Source organism: Tripterygium wilfordii, chromosome 22 (genome assembly GCF_013401445.1).
Source record: "Tripterygium wilfordii isolate XIE 37 chromosome 22, ASM1340144v1, whole genome shotgun sequence".
Classification (NCBI taxonomy): domain Eukaryota; kingdom Viridiplantae; phylum Streptophyta; class Magnoliopsida; order Celastrales; family Celastraceae; genus Tripterygium; species Tripterygium wilfordii.
The window spans coordinates 2,544,223-2,565,542 of record NC_052253.1 but is presented as its reverse complement, the minus strand read 5'-3'; the positions used below and the strand labels follow the sequence as shown (position 1 = coordinate 2,565,542).

The following is a 21,320-nucleotide window of genomic DNA, read 5'->3' as shown; positions in this document are numbered from 1 at the left end:
AGTCATTATCCACGGTGGAAAATACAAGCAGTGGAGGTGGCTTGTGGTTTACAAATGGAATACTAGTAGTAGGCTGACGTGGGCCTTTCGAACTAATATTCATTTAAGCTGCCAATTACCAGATAGATATATATATAATAATATATATATATGGATGAAATCTGCAGCCACTATTTTTTGGGTGTGGATTTGATAAATTCATCAAGTTTGTGCAATAATATACAAACTACGCATATCAGTCAGACAATTAGGCCAATAAAATATCTATGCGTAATAAGAGCGTCCACAGCCACCCACCATGAACAATCTGAAATCAAGTGCATGTGATGTATATGCACATATTATAGACTTGTATAATAATTACACAGGGACAAAATTTTATTTTCCAAGGATGAAGGATCCCAACCCAGCACGTTTGATTTGCATAACACCTGGTAAATTATTGTAGTTGAACTATGAACCCTGCAACCCTAATTTTTTTTGGTTAACATGGATGCAGAGACCATCACTACTTCACAGAGTGGACCAAAATAAATTGATGTCTGGCTGTAAATCAATTATCTTTCTGTTATTATACACATTTTTTTGGTTATCGAAATTGTGTAGCCCAATATGTCGATTGGACTATTGGGCCAACTTTAAACTTAAGTCGTCAGCTCAGCCGCTCCACGTTAATGAGAGTTAAGACTATGACGAATCCCGTGTAGGGAGAACCTCCCATGGAATGTTGGCTCACACAAGGAAATAACGTTGAAACTACTGGACGGGGAAGTTGAACCTACGACCTCCTTCATTTACAAGGAGTTACCAAAGTCAATTCCAACCAAAACTTTTTTTTTTCCTTCCCTTCCCTTTCTGTACCCACATTTTCAATGCAACTCAAACGTTGTAAATTTATTAAACGTGAGATATTCGATTTTTATTGAGATAACTACCTAGTGGCAGTCACTATTTTATGATGTGTAGTAGATAAAATCCATGGACTCGTCTAACAACCTAACACATGAAAAATCATATACAAGTTGGTATAACATGTAGAAGCCACAACCTCAGGAGAAGACAACCTCTGTCATAACTTTTCGCTTGTAAGTTTCTACTTGATCAGGTGGTCCTCACTGCACTTGGAAATTGGAATATGAATCATGTGTGTCTTAATCTTGCCCCAAGTACATTTTGATGCCCCTACTACTTTAGAAGAAGCATATACTAAAAAAAAAAGAAGCATATACCAAAAAGTTTTACTTTAGAGGAGTTGCGAGAATCCGAAAACTACTTTAATTTGGTAAAATCCAAGGAAGATTTTGGCCATGGAACCCCTGAACAAGCTAGACAAGCAACAAGTAGTCAATTAACAAGGTAGACAAGCAACAAGTAGTCAATTATATATGGGACTGGGTCCTTCCTTCTGAAATTCTTTGGATCAACAACCCTAAAAAATATGAGGAGCTTTCGCCATGCAAGTGGTGGGGGGTGGTCCAGGTCCAGGGCCAGGGTAGAGGGTCATGATATGTGTGGATGTGCTTGGCCTCTAAGAAATATAAGTTATGTAGATTGACAAAGATCTCCTTCAATCTCTCTATATTTTGTAATAATTAATAGTCAGTACTCAGTACTGCTGAAAATATGAAGTTATATGGATGGTGTTAATTCTTATGCACACAACAAGCACTTGTCTTCCGAGAATCACGGGTAGCTCAAATGGTACTCATGTGTATGATATCTCATAAATGTCTCGAGTTCACGCCTCTCCCATCCCCTGTCTTGTAATTTAAAAAAAAGAAAAAAAGAAAAAAGCAAGCACTTGCCTACCCAACAAAATACATCAACTTGTGATTATAATTGGAATAATGAATTGAAAGACAAAAAGGCAACTTGTGATTAATAGTCACCGATAAGCTCCATTTGCATGATAGGGAACTCTTTCAATTTGAAATTTTCAACAATTGCATGGATTATACCCTTTTTGCACAAATAGGCATTGTTTACAGAAACTGCAGAATGGAAGATCAACACAGAATGTTTCCAAGGAGGAACAGGCTTAACAAGTAAAATCAATAAGGATTGACGCACCAAAGGTGTTGATTAAGCTAGCAACTTTGCATTCAAACACCAAAAATATATGCGCAAAAACACATAACAATCCATCCTCTATTACAATATTACCAACAGGCCCTAAGTAAAGGATCGTCCAAAAAATTGCACATGACAAAATTCTGACTCTCAAAAAGAGAGAAACAAGATTTAAAATAAAAAAAAAGTAAGAAAGTAAAAACACTAGATAATATCCACCCCTGCATCCAGAATTGCCAATTCACAATTGTCTCCCCCAATAGATTTATGCCTGCAATTAATGATGTAGATAAACGGAAGTTTAAAAAAGGAAACAAAACAAAGCCACAAGTGCAAAAATAGTAGTCAACTCATAGATGCACACAAATATATTACTGTCTCCAGTCAAAATGAAAACAGAATTGCTCTGAAAATAATAAGAAATGAACAGCAGCAGTACACACACATGAGCAGTTATGAGACTATTAACCAATATCCTCTTCTAATCAGAGTTCGTAAGGTGTAACAAGCATATGTCCTTACCTTGTTAGCAATGTTGTTGGAGAGCCAATCCAAACCCTCGTAAAGCCCCTCCCCAGAGGTTGCACAAGTGCTCTGGATGTACCTGAAACATTATACGCATATTAGATAATACATTTACAAGCACGTTAAGAATAAAAAACTATTTAAGTACAGCGAACATCATAATCTAATAAGCTCACCAGTGACGCTGACGTAGGGAGTGGAGAGCAAGCTTATCAGTGATCTCAGCAGCATTCATTGCATTAGGAAGATCCTGTTTGTTGGCAAATACGAGCAAAACTGCATCTCGCAGCTCATCCTGAAACCAATAAGCAGTCAACCTTTAGCGCCCCTTACAGTTAACACTCAAAATAGAAACAAAATTGCATCCTTGGCCTGCCAACAAGGACAAAACGATGAAACTTCAGCCAAATTCTAAATGGAGGTCTCTTAAATTATAAAATGGAAATTTTAGCCAAGAATAATAGCAAATTATTGATGAATAACTAATTTAGAAAGCAAAGCCACGAAATAGTAATTTAGCCGTAACAATTTGGAAGTCGGATGCCCACAACGCGAAATTCATTCCTACTAAATTTCTATGCATCAGGATCAGAGCATCTAGGAAAGCACACACACTAAGATTTCATTTTCTTAACGTTAGCACAGAACTTGACTACATCTATTTTTTTTCCATTGTTAACAATTATTTTCCCTTAGTTAAGTAATGGATGTGCATCAATCAATTCCAAAGTAAAACATTTCTTAAGTCTTACGGACAATCGAGATTTCCTTGGAATAAATTTTGATTTCATCAGGACCATCCACAATACGAATTTACTTCCAAACAATTGAAAGGGCTAAGTATGCTTTTCTATCACTGTCGGATTCCATTCCAATTGAAAGTGCTAAGTATGGGAGTTCTAAACAACTGGCTGCGAAATACACACAATTAAAGAACTACGATTAGGCTGACGTTTCACATGAAATAGTAAACAACATACCTCATTCAACATCCTGTGCAATTCATCCCTTGCCTCAACAACTCGGTCTCTGTCATTGCTGTCTACGACAAAAATGAGACCCTGTGTGTTTTGGAAGTAGTGCCTCCACAAGGGACGGATCTGTATGAGTTAAACACGTTACTATCAATGGCAGACATTAGTGACCGAAGAATGATTGGCCACGTCTTAAAATATAATTAGTTTGATGAAACATAATAGTTTAGTCCACGGTTGTTTAATTAGAGAAAGAAAAAAGAAAGTGAACAGAATATAAATTACAGTGGCACAATGCATCAGTTCATCTCCAATTATAGTCTACAAATATTTTGTCAAAAGATACCTTGTCCTGACCCCCAACATCCCACACAGTGAAACTGATGTTTTTGTATTCCACGGTTTCCACATTGAACCCTGCAAATGAAGGACAGATGCTCAACCACTATTTTTAAATTAACTTGTTCTTGAAAGAAAAAACAAAAAAAACTTGCATTTGTATATAAAAGATGGATATTGAATTAATCAATTAAATGTTAGGAACCACAATGATCTATATATGCCATACAATATCAGATAAAATAACCGTGGTTTCAATTAGGTTCTTGCCCAACTACATTTTTCTTACTAATGTGCCAACTTCCTTGTATATGTCTTACGTCATTCACATGCCAGCAATACAACTAAAAACTAATAGCCACCAAATTCTGCATCTTGTAACACATATGTACAAATAATAAAGGCAACAATGGAAAACAGAATTTCTAATCGCCTTATGTCTATGGTTCTCTATTTAGTTTACTTTCATGGTATATGTTGGAATTCAAAACCAATCATACACACAGTGACGAAATACTCAATTATTCAACATATTTTGAACAATAAAATAAAGGAAAATAAAAAACTATAAATTAATCAGTTGAGCAAACATTGGCCAATCAATTCAAAATAGTTACTTACCAATAGTTGGGATAGTAGTGACGATCTCACCAAGCTTTAGCTTGTACAATATGGTTGTCTTACCAGCAGCATCAAGACCCACCATCAGAATACGCATCTCTTTTTTGGCAAAAAGCCGGCTGAAGAGCTTGGTAAATGTCAGCCCCATTTGTGCTTACCACTATTGGCCCCTCTGAATTATCACAAAAATGGTGTTCCTTAAACTTAATAGTTAATTGACACAATAATGAATCATTCAAAGCCAGCACACATCGGCAGTCATTCATACAATACAAGATTAACTCAAAGGCATGTCATCAGATCGTACATATCACGAGGCAAAAGCAATAACATCAAACATTCCTGATCTCCATTATAAAATAATTTAAGTTGATTAAGTTCATTTAACAATTACAACAATCACACACAATTCATGCCCAATTCTACTCATCAATCCAAAGACGCAACAGATCCGAACATTTTTTAACCGTGATTCATAGATCGGAAGAGAAACATATCAACAATTCAAAAAACTATTCATCGACAATACGAAACCATTTCACAACCATCATATCAAAAAATTCCAGGAGAATGTCGATAAACTTGATTCGAGATATCGGGATCACAACATCTCTCAGTGGATACGATCACAAGTCTCAAAATCGAGCCAAATTCACGGTGAACAAAAAAAGGCGAGATTCAAACACAAAGCAATTGGTTGGCATAAGACATAACCCTACGAATTCGTCTCTACCGATCGAGCTTTAACGCGCAATAAATCATCGAAAAAGAGAAAAGTAATTGAGAGACCAGATTCACCTTTCAAGAGCGAATTTTCGAAGCGCAAAAGGGACGAAGCTTAACACTAACGCGTTGTGGGGGGTGCGAATTGTAAAACTCGGCAATTTATAAAACAGGGAATAGGGGCACCATATTCTTGAGGAATTAACGGGAATGCCCCCGGCCTTAAATGAGATGTTAGAGCACTTGCAATAGGGTTATTTTGTCTGTGCCAACAAATATGTATGGGGTTTTGTGTTTTGTTGATGTAGTTGTATTGAGTTTTGTGTTTTGCTGATGTGACTGTATTGGGATATGTGTTTTGCTGGTGTGGTTGTATTGAAAGATTGTGTTTTTGTGTAATTTTATTGTGGGAAGCACTATCCCAACCCCTTACTTTCAACCCCCTACCTTCTCTAGACTACTTTAATGACTTTTTCCAATCTCATCCGTTGAATGACTTTTCAATGGTTTGAAATTGTAAAAAAACATCACTTTTTGCTTAGTGGTCCTTGCATCGTAAAACTCGTCAGCCCCTTTTTTTGACCGTTCATTGGATGACAATGCCAGATATGGGTCTATTGATTGCTTCTGCATACAATGTGATATTGCATGTTCTTCATCATGCAGAGAGTTGGACATATCTACCACTACGTACAGCTCCTCCATCATCCTATCTACGCGTTGCCATTGCTATAGGGCACGTAAATGGTAATCACTACGTCAAAGTTGGTTTGACAAGGAATTATCCAATGCCTCCCATCACACCCGAATGGGTTCACTGTAGACATACTTGTGCAGCTGCATGGGCGACTACGTATGCGGAACGATTAGATGCGTACATGTACTCATATGGATTCATCAAATCTTCATCTGAAGCTTTTATTCATGTACTTGAATAAATTATTATCTATGTCTTACAAAATTATGATAATTAAAAAAAGCAAACAAATAATCTTAATCAAAACATTTAAATTAATAAATGTATATATATATTCTCTGCCCTATATGTGTGTATGTATATATCTATATATATATGTGTATGTATATGAGATGAGACATGATGAAAAGATATGACATGACAAGACAAATAGTGACAACCTAGGGGGAGGGGTTTAAAATAGGGGGGGTTTGTTTATCAATTTCCTTTTATTGTGGACAACATGGAGGGTATGAGAATTTGTTGGCCTCCATGTTGGGTGGGAAGGAAAAATGTATAGGAATTTGTGTTTTGTTGATGTGGCTATATTAGGAGATATGTTTTGTTGATGTGACTGTATTGAGATACGTGTTTAACTTGACTTTTTATGTAATAGAGATGAGACCTAGTATCGATTTTTGTTGGGTCAGCAAATTGTTCTCATTGCAATTGCTCTTAAATAATTTAAATTGGGGCGTACGCTTCCAGACCCAATCAATGGTGATGATAAACATCTGGGGACTCTAGACTACTGGATTAAGAGGTGTGTTATATCATATCACTTTTTTGTTTTTATTTTTATTTTTTTCATTTTTCCTTACTTTTCTCGATGTGAATCATAAACTCTAAATTGAATGATGATAGGGCCGAAATACACCAGATTACTCAAGAGGGATGGGAGGGGTTTCAATTCTTGCCTCCAATTTCAACTTCAATTCCCTCCCAAAACTCATGTTTAATGATGAATTTTATTTTTAAAAATGACATATTATAGTTTAAAGGGATGGGAGGGATTTCAATTCTTGGCTCCAATTTTAACTTCAATTCTCTTCCAAAACTCATGTTAAATCATGAATTTTATTTTTAAAAATGACATATTAAAGTTTAAGAATTAGTATTTCGGATTTAGAGTTTAAAGTTTAATGCTTAAATTTAAATTTTTAGAGTTTAGAAGTTAAGATGTAAGGTTTATGGTTTAAAATATAATAATTTTTTTAAAATCTACTATATTATGACATTATAAACATCAAAATATTCGCACATTTTAATTCATGATTTTATAGGGTATTGAAGCAAGAATTGAAACCTCTATCCACTGGGCTGTACACGCTGCTAAACCAATGAATTTGTGCCACGTAACAGAGTGATGTAATATATAGAGTCAATCCACCAATCAAACAGGCAATTCACTTTCACATCACTCGCGCTATGCATGCATTATTCATTCAGGGTATATGGAAAGCTATTGTATGGCAACATCATGCATTTGCTTGTTGTAAAATATGACTGGCTCACAATTTACATTGATGACCTTGGGGTGGGGGTGGGGAAGAACACCCAAAAAAAATATATAACCGACATATATACATTGCAAACCTTGATAAGATAAAAATAGAGCTAATTTACATATATTAACTTCTGTTTGCTTCGGATTAGTTGATAAGACATCATCGGCAAACGTGACTTCCTTAGTTTCAACCAATCCCAACTACAAACAGAAGACAAAATAATAAATTCATAGAACCAGACTCTTTTGGCACTAGTAAGAACATCCATAAGAGCTAGGTGGCCTCTCCGTTTGTCAGCCCCCTATTGCAGCATGAAAAAAGTTGAAAGTTGCCATATATTATATACATAGATGGCAAAAGAGATGCAGTAATATGAACAAGACTTGGGCTCCATTTGTTCAAGGAAAATCAAGTTTTTGGAAAACTCATAGTTTTTCTTGGGAAAATAGTTATTTTTCAACATATGTTTTACAAAAATATGTAAAGGAAAACTACAGGTTTTCCTAAAACTTTATTTTACCCAACAAATGGAGCACAAGACGCTTATCAAAAGAGAGCGAATATGAAAATTCTTTATTTGTCCGACCAACATAATTTAATGAAAGCATCAGAAAACTACAATGCAATTAATAATAAAGAAACCAAAAAAGATGTATTACCATAGTACCAATGTGGTTGCCGCGACAAAATAATTTACACTATCTAGATCTTGGACCGTGCATCTAATATGAACACTCCCTGAAACAGAATATAGGAGCCATAAGAGATTGCTCGAAGCAGGGCAGCCAATTTAGAAAGTGCTTGCAAAGGGGGAGTGCAATTAATAATAAGAAAAAAAGTGACGAGCCAGGTCTGCGGGAAAACACGATATTCACGAATAAACTCAAAACCAAAGGCACAAAGCCATCCCCAAATATAATTTAATATTTTTGCCGAAAACAGTGAGGCTTAATGTTGAGCAATCAGGTTGTGTAAAATATGCGGTGTTAAAAACAAAAATAGATTAGGTTCACATTACTTGGCTGCAGAATCACCCTGATTCATTTCCAGCCTTAGCGCCAATACTGAGCCCACCGATGAATAGTCTCAACCATTTGGGGAAACAATGCACTAACGCTCTCATTTATAAGATCCTGGAAGAAATGTATACAGGCCTCATCATCCAAGTCCAACCTAAACTTTTCCTGAAGCTGTAAACATCACACGAGTCTTGGTCATAACAACAAAAATAATATGGTTCACAGACAAGTCACAAAAACCAAGAAAGTTACCTTAAGAATTCCTTTTTCAGGATCGGAAGCGATGTCGGGAATATTTGAACCCGCCATGAGATGGAACAGATTTAAAATTAGGTTACTAGATTTCCGAAGGATATTGTATGCCTCACAACAATAGGACTTGAACCTAGTATAGTATTGGCTGCAAGGCAAGCAAGTTATCAACTCAAGGCTTTCTTGCTTATAATCAGCGGAAAATACAGTTCAAAATAGCTGTGGTCGCATGTCATGAATGTAACTACTATGCAGCAAACACAACATGGACAGAAGTGCATAAGTACGACAAAAATTTGTGAAAGGAATATACACCTTTCTGCGCCACCCATAGCCTCAACCATTTCTTTGCAAAGCTTCATTGGAGGTGGAAACGGCTTAGGATCTCGACCCAGAATAAAGCCAAAATCGACGTGGAAAAGACGGCCATCATCCCTTAGGAGAAGGTTGTCAAGATGCCTGTCAAAATATTAAGTCCTCATTAGATAATTAAGCTCATTAACTCCAAAATTAATGTCCAAAACTGAAAGTTAATTGTGACTGGAGGGCGCATATAGAGATGAAAGAAAATACATTCCAATTACGGAAATTAAAATAGAAAACCATCCACAACATTAAGTTCTAACTGTATAGTGGCACACTAATATCACATGGCGCATCAAACATCCATTACGCTACGTTGAGGAACAAAAAATCATAAATTGTGCCACTAGGATAATCAACCAGAATCATTCATTTCATTCCCCTTCCAGTTTTTTCTTATATTTTGGGGGCCGTTTGAGTGTGGGGGGCAACTACCGAGCAAGTCTCCTCAACCTAATATCATCGAATAATTAAATTAACTTGCTGCATGATTAAACAAGCTCACATGTATTTTAAAAAGCATCTTACATGTTTCATTCATGTATTACAGAAAGTAAGGCACATCCAAGTTTAGAATGCTTGATACACAATTTTTCACACAAGAATTGAAGCCTATGATTTTAATTCATTTCAACCCTTCCATATCTAGATATAATAAACTGATTTGGTTCATTTCTGGAGACCTCCCTACCCAACCTCACTTTTCTTCACAAGAGTACACTGAAAAGACAAGACTACAGATGCATGACTGGATACTCCTGATGCACACATTACCTGTCTCCAATTCCAAGTATGTATGTGATAACAGAATAGCCAGCACAACTTTTTATGAATGTCTCAAGACAGGTAGCTGTAATCCCAAATGGCCCATGCTCATCAGAATGAAACTTTTGCAGATAGCTTATGATGCTACGATGCTCCGAGAGAATCTGTTTTCAGAAAGATACGCAGCTAAATAAACCAATGGCAACATTGTAATACTAATACGTTACAGATTAAGATAGATATCCCTTGAATTAAAATTTCTTTCGATTACTACTTGACACTAGATGGTGGTGAAAATTTCAGAACTTCCGTTTGAGTCTCTGAAAATAAAATGTAGAGAGAAACAATTAGTTAAGGATGTGTTTATTCCTAGAGCATTTACATATAGTCGAGAATTTTCTTTCGTTTTATTTCTCTCCCATATTTCTGAAAGCAAAGAGATGTCTGAAAAAATAAGAAGCATCTGGGACAGGGAAAACAACAGTGGCAGCATACGTTAAAGTAGCTATTAAAAAAATGCACGGTATAAAAGCACACCTAAAAACTACATCTGTACATACATGTAAGTTCATATGCTTATAGAAGATGAAAAGTTCATTTTCTAAGAAACTGTGACCAAAACAATAAAGCTACTTTTAACTACTTAATCTATAAAGACAAAAAAAGATGCTCTGGAAAGTGATTAGTAGCTAGATCCACTTAAGTTTTCCAATCAAGGAAGATCTTTCAGAGGTTACAATACCTGTGCCAAAGAATGCGATGGTATGAATTCAAGCATGCCCTCATCCTGTCCAGTAGCAAGCACCTTATATGGAGTTAAGTGCAGATCAAGATTTTCTGCTTTAAGCAATCGATCCATAAGTGAAACCATTTGAACCACCTACAGAAACCACATAAAACAATATGAACAATGTCAAAGTTCGATTTCTCTCACAGAGGGTGAGAGAGAGAGAGAGTGTTAACTAGATGAAAGAAGTTTATGAGCCTAGAGAAGTTTGTAACATCAAACTTTAAGCATTTACCAATTGATCTTGTCGAATATCATCACCCTTCTTAAATATGACCTTGCAAGTTTCATTACTTGCCGTGCGGAAAGTCAGACGCAAAGGATGGAGAGCACTTTTAAATATAGATGATTCTGATGGAACAATCCCTGTGATAAGCACACTTGGAGCTAGTGGATACCGTATTGGCTGAAAGTACGACAAAAACAACAAAAAGCTTGAAAATAGCTCATAAAATGCAGTAACTGAACAGAATAAAACAAGACACTCTATCTAAGAAAAGCTAACAATGCAGAAGAAAGAAATAAAACAACCACCAGAGCAGAAAAGAAGCTTCATAATGAAGATTTACCTCCTCAAAGTATGTAAGTTCACTAAGAAGACCAGAGAGTAGCTGTCTCAGTTTTTCGATTTTCTTCTGGGTATTGCCCCTTACATTTCTTACATCTCTAGTTATAGAACACAGCTGGGCAGTCAATTCCGTTTGATGTACCAAACTCTGCCAAATCTTTTTTCCATCGTCTTCCCCGTTCATGTCAGCTGCCAACTGCTAAAAATGTTGATGTAATCACAATATGTTAGGCTAGAGAACACAATCACATAACAGCAATCTTGAATCAGTTGTACTATCATGATAGAAGTCGTCTGTGTAATCATAAACATTATCAATATCTCAGATTAGTTTGGGCAGTTCCATTTCAATAGTCATCCTCATCCAGCACCTTATATACATGCATACATATACATACAATGTATGTATGCATCTGTAACAACATCCATATATAAATCTGTGTGTGTGTGTGTGTGCGCATGTATGTATCTGTATCAACGTATATACATGTTCCATATCGCCAAAGTTCACTAGATGCAATTACAATATCATATCATTATCAATATATATTTTAGTGTAATAATTAACTAATTACCAAACAATTCCCATTCGTCAGTTTCACAAACTGCTACAGCAATTGTGAGTTCAAATTAAGAATAATGAAAACTTATTTTACTTAGAAGTCATCGAAAGATGAAACGGTAAATTCCATTGTTAAAGATTTTCTGATTGCTAACATTTCATCATTAAGACGGATCTATAGGGTTCTACAACATCTATCACGACACAAGAGAGTGGTTTCAAATTCTTTAGAACCAACATTTAGCTGAACAGATACTACAAACAAAGAGGCTGAGGAAATCAACGGTTCAAACCTTTGAGATACTTTCTTCCAGAAATTCATGGGTAACATAAAAACGCCTGGCATAAACTGGATCATTAAGTTCCACCGCAACATACCATCGGAAAAAGCTAGCCAGCTCAATATTGCGTAATGCTGTCAAAGTTCAAGAATCTCAGAGAGCACAAAAAATTAAAAGCATAAGAGCACAAACATAGATATGCATGCAAGTGAATGGTTCATACATCGTTGCACAAGGAATTGACAGAGGCAAGATTTATCTGAGCGTTCAAACCGAAGAGCCTGAACCAGTTGAAGCAAGTAACACTGGAGCTCTTCATCATCTGCTCGTTCAAGAACACTGACAGCATATGCACGAACCTGTTGAAAAGGATTTCAATCAGGCATGAATTAAACCAGAATATGATGTCATCTAGAATTCCACACATATCAGAGATGTTTTACTAAATACTAAAAGATATTGACAGTGGACATGACAAGTGCAAAAAATATGACAATTGTCAAGCACAACCTTGATCATTTCTGTGTATTGAAGACAGGCTACTTTGGGTTTGTAAGAAGCATGCATGGAAAATAACTTCTTCTCTGCAGATTGTAAATGCTATCTATTTCTAGCTTTGACTTAATTCATTACTTTCCAACAGAATTGTAAGCTAACCACTTTAATTTGCCTCAGCTGCATTCACCATTTAGGGCCTTAAAACCCAGGAAAACCAAATTATATTCCACAGCGAATGTCTAAGGAAAAAAGGTGTTAAAACCTTTCTTCTTATATTTACAGTTGGGAATCAGATGCTCTCTATCTTAATATTTCATCCAATAGTTTTATGAAGCACGAAAAATTCAAAATGAAAAAGAACGGCGGCAAATGCTCTTTAAAAATATAAAACTCCATACTCCATAGGAGACAAAACACTGCAATACAAGCGGTGAAAAGATATAGAGAGAAAGTTCAACCTCTTCACTTTCAAATACTGGTGATAAAAGCTCCAATGCATCACTAACATCAATCATTTCCCACGTACCCATCAGTTCTAATGCCTGCTTTGCTTCCTGCAGATGCATTGCCATTAGAATAACCCAGAAACAATTCATAAGATAACATGATATATAACACAGATGAATTATCAAACAGATTCAATCAAAACATCAATCATGTCAAAAATGAAAATCTAATTACCTGATGTCAACCTCAGAAAATTGATTTTTTTTGAATATATTTGAAATCCATTGTTAAATTCAATCGTATAATACAATAACATAGCTTTCCAGAACACGGCAATCCTAAATGAGAAAAGAATAACCTATATATTGGAACAGAACATAAACAATAGTGGGGATGAGAAAGAGGCACAATGAGAGAGTTCAGGCAGGACGCCCTACTGTTTCCAAAATAAAAGTTATAAAGCCATTGTAAAAATTCACCTAATCCTTAGTAAATTACATCAGAAGTTGTATTTGGGGGACCCACTCAAGGAACACTTTGTGATCACAGGGTAATCTCTATCAAGTAAGGCATGCAAAAGAATCCTTAAAGGTGAGAACTTTGCTCATTAAAAGGGAGAAGTGCATAAGGATATAGTTTGAAGATTCATTTTAAGAATTGCAGTGATCTTGATTTTAAGAGAAAGTTTCTTAACCACAGAACAAAGGTAGCATGTATCCCTCCTTTCTTTGACAGCAAGACTTTTTAGAACTTCATCTTATCTTAGTGCTCCATGCCAGACAACTTTAATTTAGGGAGTTCATTGGTGGTGAGTATTTTCAATTGTTCCAAAGGGAACATATAAAAATGTGTTGATACTAGAAATTATTTCAGGCATTCTTCCTATAATGTATGACAAGAATGAAAGAGGTCAATTTCTCCTTAAATAACCGAAGTCTATTTTACTTATGATACTAGGAACACATATGCTAGACTTAACATTTTAGCTGAAAATAAACATGCTTCGTCAATAGTAAAGCTAAAATCTTCACCATCCCTATTACCATGATGTGATAGGCTGGTAAACTTCAATTTTTTTCAGAGCAGAAGCTTTTACTACCCTAGTTAAATTAGAAGTGGCAATGTTTGACCAGGAAGAAATTTCTTACCTGTCAACTCAGTTTTCACTGCTCGGCTACTCAATTTTTTCACATACCTCCAAGATGAAATTTTGCGGAGATGCTCACAAGAAGACCTCATGAAGCCAGTGCTCACGGTGCCTAAAATTCTGATTTCATCTAACGAATCTTAGATATGCAGTCTAATGCATCTAACAATCTAATAGAGTATTTTCATTATCATCATCGGAGTCTTTATTTGAAACCATGTTGAGGTCAGCTAGATGAATCCATATGAGAAATTATTATAAAGTATTTTTCATGATTCTAAAATTTGAAAACGACCACAACAATAATAATTAAATGCTTTGAACTATGTGCCCCCAAAATTTAACCTTACTCAAATTTAGGATTACTCACTAGTGCTATTAGGCCCATTACTCATTTTCCAAAAACAGACAAGACACTGAAGGGAGCAGTGCATGCACAATCAATATGATAAGAGAGTGTCTACCAAGGGAAGGGAAATCAAGGCACAACCCAAAGATTTACATTGAAGGAATGCTTAAACCAAAGAGAAAAGACAAAAAAGAGCAGCATTCAAGTTGTTGAATCATTCATTCAGATACAAGGAATTTCAAGGAGGACAAATAATTGCTCACCTGAACATCACTCCACTCAACACATCGAAGGAACTTAGTGAGAGCCCTCTTCTCAGACATCAACGAAAACCGGAACTTCCAGAGGAGCTGCCTCTCATCTCCACTCAAAGTCCTAGTTGGTGGGTACTTTAGAATTCTTTGTATGGACCTGACAATCATTATGCAGGTAAAATAATATTACCTCCCACCCAAGACATGCCCATCAACTAAAACACTTGAAAGTAATGAAAAATATAGCCTGAAAATCATTGTCAATCCTGCAAAGGGATGAGTGACGAAAATTAAGATTAAAATGAGCAGTGCTTGTGGCATTGTTAAAAGATCCTAGAATTAGCCTTTCTATTGCAGAGGTATCAAAAGATTGCGCAAGTTTTAAATAGATTTCAAAAATTCACTGTATAAAAGCTTCTAGATTTAACCACAATCAAAATATTGATTATGGAAGCTTGCCAAGTGAAATTGAGGTCCAGGTCAACCTTTTGCAATTTTCTAATTAGGAGATAAAAATATTATCCTGTATCTTCAATGGCATGAATTCAATCTTACTTTCGTTCATTAGAACTTGGCTTCAGATCCTTGTCAATGATGCCACGGGTTAAGCTCCTTGCTAGTTTCAGTTGCTTGTGCTCGGAGGGGTTTATCTTTCCCAATTCTGGGTCCCACACAATAACGAGTTCATTTGTTGAAGTGATGGGTGATGGTAGTAAGAAATTTGCTCCTGACTCCTGCATTGTGAAAAAATAAGGTTATATCGCTACAATACTTTCATCAGCATTATTGAAACGGTTGCTATCATACTTTGAAGACGATACATTTTTTAGACACAATTTCTTATGTTGCTCAACAAATGCATAAATTCCTGTGTACTTAAATCACCTTACTCTCCCAACAAGAACAATTGTGGGGATTCGAATATTCTAGAATTTTGCAAAAAACTAAGTGCTATTCATGCATATAGGAGTACAACATTGCCCAAGGAACTTACGCGCAAAAAATACAGTAATAATTATGGAATGAAAAGGTATACCATCATCAAATGCCAATCCAGAACAGGTCATAAATATGGGGGTAAATTAGCTGATTTCATAACCAATTTAACAACCAGAGGATCTTATTAGAAAGTAAACATGAACTGTATGGAAAACGACAAGAACAGAAGGCCAAACTCATGCTTCCATTATTTCACTAAAAAAGGGCACTCATCCAGATGCAACAAAAAATTAAAATATACTACGAAGAGACCAGATGCGCACAACCTGAAAAACAACCCGATGTTCAAAACTGCAGAAATCAACAACCAAGTATAGATAAGAACTTCCATTCCTACTGTTTTCTCGTTCCTTAATTTTCTCCATAGCTCTAAATGTAAGACGATCTAACCAATCGACACGTTGTATCTGTCCTCTTTCATACTTGTTCACAAGCTTTTCTAAACGTTCCAACTCCCCACGCTCATTCCTGGGAACCTGCAACAAGATAAGCCACAACTTAGCGGTAAGAAAATCTAAATATCACTCTACTACCATAGCAGAAACCACATATGTCAGATCCAAGTTACAACTAAAGTCCTAATAAAAACCTTTCCCGGAGTAGTTGTAGGATGTGACCCATCAGCTTCTTTTCCAAGCCAAAGCCTAAGCTTTTGCTTACCCGTTTTAAGCTGCTTCATTTTACTGTTAAATAGAAGAATGGTGGCCCCGCCAATCAACCCGTCATCATTCCCTTGAGAAACATCCCAAACCTAAATGTCCACATACAATAAGAGTGTAAGGATAGCTGAGGCACAAAAGTTGAGGAGGGAAAACTACCAAATCCTAATGCAACAAACTAATATAATGTATCAGTGTCACCCGTGCATGCAAGAATATACAACATTTTCTTATAAAACAAGACAGAAGAGAGGGGGATCCCAGGGTGTTTGGGGTGAGGTTGAGAGAGGGAGGTTTTAAGCAGTTAGCAAAGGCAGAACAGAAACTCTTAAGAGTTTTGGTTTCATCGATCATCATCAAGAAAAAGTGCGGGTTCTCTAACTACTTTAGTAACAGCAAAAAATAATTGAAAGCATTCAAGCAGACAAACTTGGACACCAATATTGAAATCGTGCACAAAATTAATGAAAGAGAAAGTTCATAAACAATGTATAAAGTAATAGTTCCTCATAGATCACATTTTTTATTTCAAATATTTTTTTCCCCAAAAAAAGACTTGTATTTGAAATCTAGCGTCTCGTCTATTAACAAAAAATGTCAATGGACATATAAACATGTCAACAGAAATTCTATTTGGTTTTGACGAGGTTGCATTGGGATTTCTTTGAAATTTTTTTAGGAATATACATTTGCTGGTGATACAAAAATAATCGGAAATACATCTAACAATATTTTGCCCAAAGAAACCACAAACACTTATCAGTTATCTCTTACTAGAGAAAGAGAGATTGATGGAAACTTGGAAAAGATATCTCCAGGAGCATTTTCAAATGAAATGTAGAACAATGCACCAATTATATAAAAATCTTCCTATTCAAATGCAAAATCATAAAATATTTCCCCACTTTTTTAGGAACGGTTACATGGTTCAAAGAGGGAGTTCATGCAGTAAACTCATTAGGTGTATTCCATAGCTTCTTGTGTCTCATAAAACAAAATAGGGTTCTTATAAACTCATTTTGTGTAATCTCCTAGAGCCCACATGAACAGACTCCTTTTTGCATTAAAAAAAGAACAACTAACATATTTACGCTTTCAGTGATATCATATTAATGCCACAAGGTTCATAGCACGATTTAAAGGCAACTGTAAAGCAGGAATGGGATGAGAGATAGGCCCTCACTGTTAAAGCAAGCTGGGAGTGCGCAGTCAAATCTCTATATTTTGTGCTCAAGGTAATGAGTTCATTCCAGCAATATGGTCCAGTAGATTCCAACCTGGCACAAAAAAGACAGTATGGGAAAAGAAAAGCATTATATAGAATATCCATACACCAGCCAAAGTGGCCTAGTACTAAACGTGTTTCAAATTTCTAAAACAATAAAGCAAATGCCCAAATGGATTAAGTGGCGGAACCTTGTTCGCATGGGAAGGCCAAATGGAGCACCATCAATGAACAAAGCACACTCAACATACAGCTCTGCTCTTCTCTCCTCTGCAGTGGAATCAACTCCTACCAAAGAATCCAGATAAACAAACTTCTGAATAAGAGGGCATCAAGTATATAAGTTACAACTGTACAGAATATTGTAATTTTGGCAAGGCTTCCATATCATTGGGCATTAACACAAATTGTAAGTGATATTTATTTCTCAGTTTAGAGGATTACAGTTAAATCATGAAAATCTGGACAAACTCTTCGCAGTTTAGAGGGGGTTGGGTTAGAGGACCATTAAGCCAGTACACTGCACATTCTAGTAGCAGAATTTCCGCAACAGAATTCACAAAAAAATAATAAAGAAACCAAAAATCCTAAGCCATTAGAGCGAAAGAACCAACATAAATTAGTCGAAAGAGCCGCGGGAAAAGGTTTTCTCAGCTCCTTATCATTGAGAAGATAGAAATTTATATTTCCTTTAATACAAATCCTAGGAAACCAAACGGAAAATTCAAAGAGGCGCACCTGAATCGGTAGATTTAGCAGAGGGCAAAGTTCCTTCCACTCTCTCGACGCGAAAAGTCACCGGGAGATTGATGTCGCACGACAAGAAGAACCGAAACTCGTTGCTACTCATATCTGCTAAAACTTAGCGACAACGGCAGTCAAGTTTGGAATTGAGACACTTGTAGTTGCAGACATGGAAGAAAATTCAGGTCGCAAAAAATCAAGAGATACAATTACAAACAAACTGATCATGTGATATAAGGAAATCACGTTTCGGGGCAACTGTTTCTTCGGGGGAAAAATAACAATACTGCCCCCAAACTTTGAATTAATTGCGAAGTCACCCCATGAAGAAGAAAATGGTGCCACTTCACGGCTGTCAGCCTGTCACTGGCAGTGGTACTTGTTAAATAGAATTGAGCCCAGTAGAAAGCCCAAAAGGCCTAAAAGACGGCCTAATCCTTCATGGGCCCCCAATATCTGCTTCGGGCACCAAATACTAACTTGAACCGTAAAACCCAAAGCTCTGATCTTCCGAGGGTCTCTCCAATCTTGCTTCAAATTGAGGATCTCAAGTCATCGCGAATCGCGATCTCTACTCTGATAACGAGCGGCGACAGGTCTGTTTTCTGTTTCATTTATTATTTCATTCTGCTTCATAGTGACCTCTCTTATCTGTTATAGTTTTTTCTTGTGCCTTCATCCACGAATGAATGCCAGCGATTTTTCGAGATTCTTGACCAAATCGATCTGTTACATCTTTTTAACGGAGAATTGAGGAGATTCGGAATGAAAAATTAGGGTATTATGGTGTCATACATCCCACATCGCCCAAGTGTGGTGAGGTGCGGAAGCGTGGTGGTTTGTCATACCTCCCACATCGCCGGTGAGGTGAAGTGCTTTATAAGATTGGACAAACCTATTATTAGTAAGCCGTTTTCTAGTGCATAGTTAGGCCCATGACATAAGGAATTTGTTCAATTAGTTGTTGCGTTTGCTTTTACTTTCAGTTCTTATGTTTGGTAGATCCGTAGATGTGGGAAGGAGAGGAAAGTGAAATATCGAATTTTAGATCTTATTTCTTTGTGCATTCTAATTCACTGTTTTGTGGGAATTTGCGAAATAAATTTGGCTGTTGAGATGATGACAACCTACAAACTGAGAATTAGATGTGGAATCAGAGTTGGTAATAAATAGGAATTTCTTGCAGTGTCCACAGGAATGTTAGAAATTCTAACCATTTTGCGATTCCTTTTCCTGATTATTTCAGTTTACATCTCCATTTGGCTTTTGAAATATAAGAATAAGGGTGCCAAATATGCCTTCACAGAAGATTGAAACTGGTCATGAGGATGTCGTGCATGATGTGCAAATGGATTACTATGGTAAGCGTGTTGCAACTGCATCATCTGATCATACGATTAAGATAATTGGGGTGGGCAACAATACATCTCAGCACCTTGCAAAGCTCACTGGTCACCAAGGGCCGGTTTGGCAGGTGGCTTGGGCTCACCCGAAGTTTGGTTCTATTCTTGCTTCATGTTCCTATGATGGGCATGTCATAATATGGAAGGAGGGTAATCAAAATGAGTGGACCAAAGCTCATGTTTTTGAGGATCACCAATCGTCGGTCAACTCGGTTGCTTGGGCTCCTCATGAACTTGGACTTTGTTTAGCCTGTGGTTCTTCTGATGGAAACATATCCGTTTTTACTGCACGGCCTGATGGTGGTTGGGAGACATCAAGAATTGATCAAGCTCACCCAGTTGGTGTCACTTCCGTTTCATGGGCCCCATCAACAGCACCCGGTGCTCTTGTTGGTTCCGGCTTGCTTGATCATGTTCAGAAACTTTGCTCAGGTGGGTGCGATAACACTGTGAAGGTGTGGAAGCTCTACAATGGAGTCTGGAAGATGGACTGTTTTCCAGCTCTTCAGATGCATACTGATTGGGTGAGGGACGTCGCTTGGGCACCCAACTTGGGACTTCCGAAATCCACTATAGCAAGTGCCTCGCAGGACGGGAAGGTTATAATATGGACTGTGGGAAAGGAAGGGGATAAATGGGATGGTAAGGTGCTGCATGATTTCAAGGCCGCTGTTTGGAGGGTCACATGGTTGCTGACCGGAAACATATTGGCCATTGCTGATGGGAACAACAATGTAACATTGTGGAAAGAAGCTGTAGATGGGGAATGGCAGCAGGTAACTACAGTTGAGCCCTAGAACTCAACTTCATAAAATGCTTTTGAATTGTATTATTACATGGGGCTTGAGATTATTTTCTTTACACATTTTACGCCTTTTCGATATCTTGTGGCGATTTGAAGTTACGTTTATACTTGTATCCAAGGCTTCTGCATGGAAGGAAGAGAGAGTTTTAGCCTTTAGGTTGCATGTGGGTAATAAATGCTGCTGCGATTTTTTCTTCTAGTTGCCAACCCTTAAATCTTGATGAGGATTCCTGGTCAGTCTTTGGGTGGGCCTACATGACATGTTGAATAGTGCAAAAGTACAATCTATGCTGGCCCAGCGGGCTTGTAGTTGGTCCACAGCGATGACCCGTTTGCGACTCCATTTCTCATTCATCTCCTTATTTAACCCAACAAATGGTCTCGTGGAGCTTCATTCCTTGAACAGATAAATCAATATAAGTGTCGTCAAATTAAGTTGCTGTAGTGGGTGTGGCTCGTAGTTTTGAAATAATTATAAATGCTCCATAATAAGAATAAAGTAGTGATAATAATCCAATTTATCCGGAACCAGTCGAAACTCTAGAGCGGATAATTTTTATTTTCGAGAATCTATTGTTGATTTCCGATGCATCCATTATTGCTTATGTCCGATATATTCACAAGAATTTATAAATTCAAAGAAAACAATATTATTGATTTTTGATGTATTCAAGTGAATCAATAAATTTAGAGTGAA

General features: G+C 36.8%; 3 protein-coding genes across 6 annotated transcripts; 1 reads left to right on the top strand and 2 right to left on the bottom strand.

Annotated features, from left to right (window-relative positions):
• Positions 1–2,038: 2,038 nt before the first annotated feature.
• On the bottom strand, positions 2,039–5,462 carry LOC119992298 (ADP-ribosylation factor 2-like). Its single transcript, XM_038839008.1, has 7 exons — positions 5,328–5,462; positions 4,530–4,701; positions 3,916–3,986; positions 3,576–3,695; positions 2,772–2,890; positions 2,593–2,674; positions 2,039–2,341 (listed from the first exon to the last, which is right to left on the bottom strand). The coding sequence occupies exons 2-7, from the start codon at positions 4,675–4,677 to the stop codon at positions 2,336–2,338; spliced, it is 546 nt and encodes a 181-aa protein (XP_038694936.1). The 5' UTR covers positions 4,678–4,701; positions 5,328–5,462; the 3' UTR covers positions 2,039–2,335.
• Positions 5,463–7,456: 1,994 nt separating this feature from the next.
• On the bottom strand, positions 7,457–18,635 carry LOC119991112 (phosphatidylinositol 3-kinase, root isoform-like). Of its 4 annotated transcripts, none has more exons than XM_038837323.1 (19): positions 18,410–18,635; positions 17,863–17,959; positions 17,630–17,723; positions 16,377–16,538; positions 16,054–16,263; positions 15,344–15,522; positions 14,798–14,945; positions 13,050–13,145; positions 12,317–12,452; positions 12,106–12,227; positions 11,252–11,449; positions 10,918–11,088; positions 10,638–10,775; positions 9,905–10,059; positions 9,083–9,226; positions 8,768–8,915; positions 8,515–8,686; positions 8,156–8,234; positions 7,457–7,797 (listed from the first exon to the last, which is right to left on the bottom strand). In XM_038837323.1, exons 1-17 carry the CDS (start codon positions 18,519–18,521, stop codon positions 8,549–8,551), a joined length of 2,448 nt encoding a protein of 815 aa, XP_038693251.1. In that variant the 5' UTR covers positions 18,522–18,635; the 3' UTR covers positions 7,457–7,797; positions 8,156–8,234; positions 8,515–8,548. The 4 variants fall into 4 exon arrangements, with proteins under 4 accessions (XP_038693251.1, XP_038693252.1, XP_038693254.1 ...); XM_038837324.1 differs by having other exon boundaries at positions 7,457–7,696; XM_038837326.1 differs by having other exon boundaries at positions 11,252–11,446.
• Positions 18,636–18,855: 220 nt separating this feature from the next.
• On the top strand, positions 18,856–20,822 carry LOC119991113 (protein transport protein SEC13 homolog B-like). Its single transcript, XM_038837327.1, has 2 exons — positions 18,856–19,011; positions 19,662–20,822. The coding sequence occupies exon 2, from the start codon at positions 19,710–19,712 to the stop codon at positions 20,613–20,615; it is 906 nt and encodes a 301-aa protein (XP_038693255.1). The 5' UTR covers positions 18,856–19,011; positions 19,662–19,709; the 3' UTR covers positions 20,616–20,822.
• The last annotated feature ends 498 nt before the right edge of the window (positions 20,823–21,320 follow it).